This window comes from Perissodus microlepis, chromosome 3 (genome assembly GCF_051167445.1).
Source record: "Perissodus microlepis isolate ML-2025 ecotype Zambia chromosome 3, ASM5116744v1, whole genome shotgun sequence".
NCBI lineage: Eukaryota > Metazoa > Chordata > Actinopteri > Cichliformes > Cichlidae > Perissodus > Perissodus microlepis.
The window spans coordinates 19,002,775-19,006,180 of NC_140463.1; the positions used below are offsets into that span (position 1 = coordinate 19,002,775).

General features: G+C 39.9%; 1 protein-coding gene across 1 annotated transcript; it reads left to right on the forward strand.

The window, feature by feature from the left end:
• The first annotated feature begins 791 nt into the window (after positions 1-791).
• LOC146390362 (uncharacterized) lies at positions 792-2,392 on the forward strand. The gene is made up of 3 exons (XM_084923434.1): positions 792-1,008; positions 1,116-1,475; positions 1,619-2,392. The coding sequence occupies exons 1-3, from the start codon at positions 960-962 to the stop codon at positions 1,732-1,734; spliced, it is 525 nt and encodes a 174-aa protein (XP_084779560.1). The 5' UTR covers positions 792-959; the 3' UTR covers positions 1,735-2,392.
• Positions 2,393-3,406: the final 1,014 nt, after the last annotated feature.

Here is a 3,406-nt window from a genome sequence, read left to right on the forward strand (position 1 = left end):
CGGCTTTCCTGAGGAGTGCGAAAGCGTAGCGTCAATTTGGGAGTGAGAACGTGTTGGCCATTTTTATATTGAGTAAAATATGCTTTTTGTCTCGTGCTTTAGAAAAAGAACATCATTATAATATTAATATAATAATAATAATAATGATGCATTTCACAGAGTTGTGCAAAGTCTACAGACACTGGGAGATCCTGGAAGTGTGCCTGCAGGGTACTTTCCAACTCAGCTCAGTTTAGCGCCGTGAGGGAAAAGTACATGTTCAAATCCGGAAGAAACACCACGTGCTTTTATTTGTCTGTCAGTTCGGGTTATAAATGCTCATACTTCCTGAAACGCTTTGAGTTAAAGAAGCGAAGAATTCACAGACAGACGCTTCTCCTCTGTTCTGAATGACAATGGTGAAAACGCTCAACTCAAGCCTTCATATTGACACTGCACTTAACGCCACTCTCTGTTCATTTTTCACACTATAGTTGACGCCTGGTAAAAAACAAAACAAAAACAATTAAAAAAAACCCTAAATCACAATAGCTTATGAAACCGTAATTTTATTATTAATAGAACCAGCTGCCAGTTTGGATTGAGGAGGCAGACAACAATCCATTCAATCCAGCTTTATTTACATTTTTAAGGTAAAGACAAGTGGACAACATTTCTACTTTTAAGATTAGACTTTGCCTGGACAACTTTCACTTTCAACTTGATGCCTGTACTTTAAAATGTGAAATATTTTCAGAGTAAATTAAAGTGCAGGTTTTTTTTCTGGTTGCTTTAATTGCAGAGGTTGTAGTTCATGTAGTTTTGGTCAGTCAGTGTAATAATCAGGATCATAAAGAGGATCACATGTTGTAATGAGTGAATGAAGTCAGACTAGATTTTCCTTCTTCTAGCTGTACTGACTGACCTTTGACCTCATGTGTTGATGACTCTTCACCTCTGTCTCCTCTCACAGGGAGAAGATGATCTGCAGGATCCTGCTGCTCATCATCCTCACCTCATGTGTCTCTGGTTAGTTTACAGCTTCACTTTATGAACTCCAAATAAAGCTCAACAACAGATTTGTTCCAGTTCTCAGTGTGTCTGCTCCTCTCTTTCCCTCTCTGTCTCCTCAACAGGATCATTTGTAGTCAATGTGACACAGACCTGCTATCAGGCAGAGGAGAACCACAACATCACACTGGAGTGGACGTTCACCACCAAACCTGACGGATCCTGGATCTACATTTTCATCATCTGTTACCTGATAAATGCTCATAAAGATTCAGTCCTGTATCAGGTTCATGAAGGTGTTGAAGTGTCAGAGTCTCAGGATGAAAAGTTTTCAGGACGAGTCCAGAGTGACAAAGACGCCCTCAGAGAAGGACGAATCAGACTGCAGCTGTCCAGACTCAGGACTGATGACTCGGGTCTGTACAGATGTGAAGTGGAGACAGATTATGGAAACAACCTCCAGGAATGTCAACTCAGTGTCACTGGTGAGTTTATTCAGTATCTTTTTTTTTTAAAATTTTGAGTGAAACAGCTTTCATGGATAACTGGAAACCTTTTTGTAAAACTTATTCTGATTTCTTTATTGTTGTTTTTGTAAATGACTGAGATTTATTTGGTGTCTCTGCAGGGCTAAAGGTCAGTACTAAACCTGAGAGAAAACCAGAGGCATCAAAAGCAACAAGTCAAGGCAGGATCAGAGTGTTGCTGCTTCTCTGCGGTTTTTTCTTCACTCTGTCTCTCTGAAGTTAGGAGACTTCCCTTTTTTATAGCTGTGCTGCAGTTTGTGTAGTTGAACATTAATGAGTTTTGCAGCTGATAACGGCTTTCTTTGTTATGACTTTGATTTTTCAAAATGAAATATGATATAGTGTAAATTAGTGGTGCAACGGATCACGGTTGATCCGTAATCCGAACTGATCCCACTCCACGGTTCGGCACGCACGTGATCCGAAGATTTGAAAAAGAAGAAAAAAAGTATGTGTATGGTGCGCGTGGTCAGTCTGTCAAGCGATAGTTATGGCCAGCGCTAGTGGTCCAAGTAGCGGAGCAGAGGAGTTTGGGGCATTTAAGCAGCCTTTTGCTGCCCAATCCGACCGGGCTAAAGCTATTACAAAAGCTACTGGGGTGTTTAGCTGCAGATGGAAGGGTGTGCAAAACAAGAGGTTTAAACTATGATGAACGTGCTTAAGCCACGCTATGATATCCCGTTCGCGTCCACTTTAGTGGCAAGATCGTTCCAAGCATGTATGAGCAGGAAAAGATTTAAGTTATGGCTGAACTGTCCCAGGCATCTTCTGTTGCCCTAACTACTACAAATGGGTGGACCTCCAGGGCAACGGAAAGCTACGTGACCGTGACAGCTCATTATATCACAGTGGAGTGCGATATAATGAGCGGTATGTATTATTGTAGGGTCTACCTTACAATATAATGCGCCTTGAGGCGACTGTTGTTGTGATTTGGTGCTTTATAAATAAAATTGAATTGAATTGAGTGGTAGATACAAAGCTCTGTACTGCCCTATATTGAACCATAATTAATTTTTTTTATAATTGCGTGGAATGAGACTTGAGTTGAATGTTTTTAACAGGCAAAAAATACTTCAATAAGTAAATGTTAAATTAAATTAAATTAATGAACTAAATTGTTAAATTTTTGTCTTTTTTCTTTTTTTGCTGATCAGAAAATTGATCCGATCCATGACTTAAAACCGATCCGATAGATAGATCCATAGATCCGATCCGAACCATGAGATTTTTGATCCGTTGCACCACTAGTGTAAATGGAAACCAACATCAGGTTCAAGTTAAAACAAATTTTTGTTTGTTATTTTTCTAGCAGCTGCTGATCCTCCTCAGCCATTCTCCTCAGAAATCCTCCTCAGAAATTTATTTTAAGTCCACAGTGAGAGAGCTCAGGAAGGACCTGCTTGATTCTTAGTCAGGGAGTTTTAGTTCTCCTGCCTCTCTGTGCTTTTCTTTAATTTAACAGATTAAGACTACGTCGAAGTTTGTGACAAGTATCCCAAAAACTTGATTCTGTTCATATGAATGTAGCGTTTTCAAAAGGAGAAACTTTTTGTTACTCATCCAAGTCTGACATCTTCAGTCTCTGAAAACATTATCCCCAGATAAACAATATCAACTTTTTAGGATTTACTTACCTGGATGATTGAGCACGCATTTGTGACGAGTATGTTTTGTTTGTTCTGTGTGTCATTCAAGCAGCAAATCTGCTGCACAATAATACTTAAGACAGTGTGGAGATCCCGACAGTCCGGGAAGGCAGTGTGGGATTTATGAGAACCACAGCCGTCTATCACACTGACACTATGCAACAGTGATGTACAGAAACACAGTGAGTTTTAAAGTTCTCAGTCACAAACTAACACACTCCAACCCACTGTGGGTGTGGG

Coding starts and splice junctions, on each gene's coding strand:
- LOC146390362 (XM_084923434.1), top strand. CDS start 960: ATGATCTGCAGGATCCTGCTGCTCATCATCCTCACCTCATGTGTCTCT. Junction 1,009..1,115: donor CCTCACCTCATGTGTCTCTG/GTTAGTTTACAG, acceptor TCTCCTCAACAG/GATCATTTGTAGTCAATGTG. Junction 1,476..1,618: donor ATGTCAACTCAGTGTCACTG/GTGAGTTTATTC, acceptor GTGTCTCTGCAG/GGCTAAAGGTCAGTACTAAA.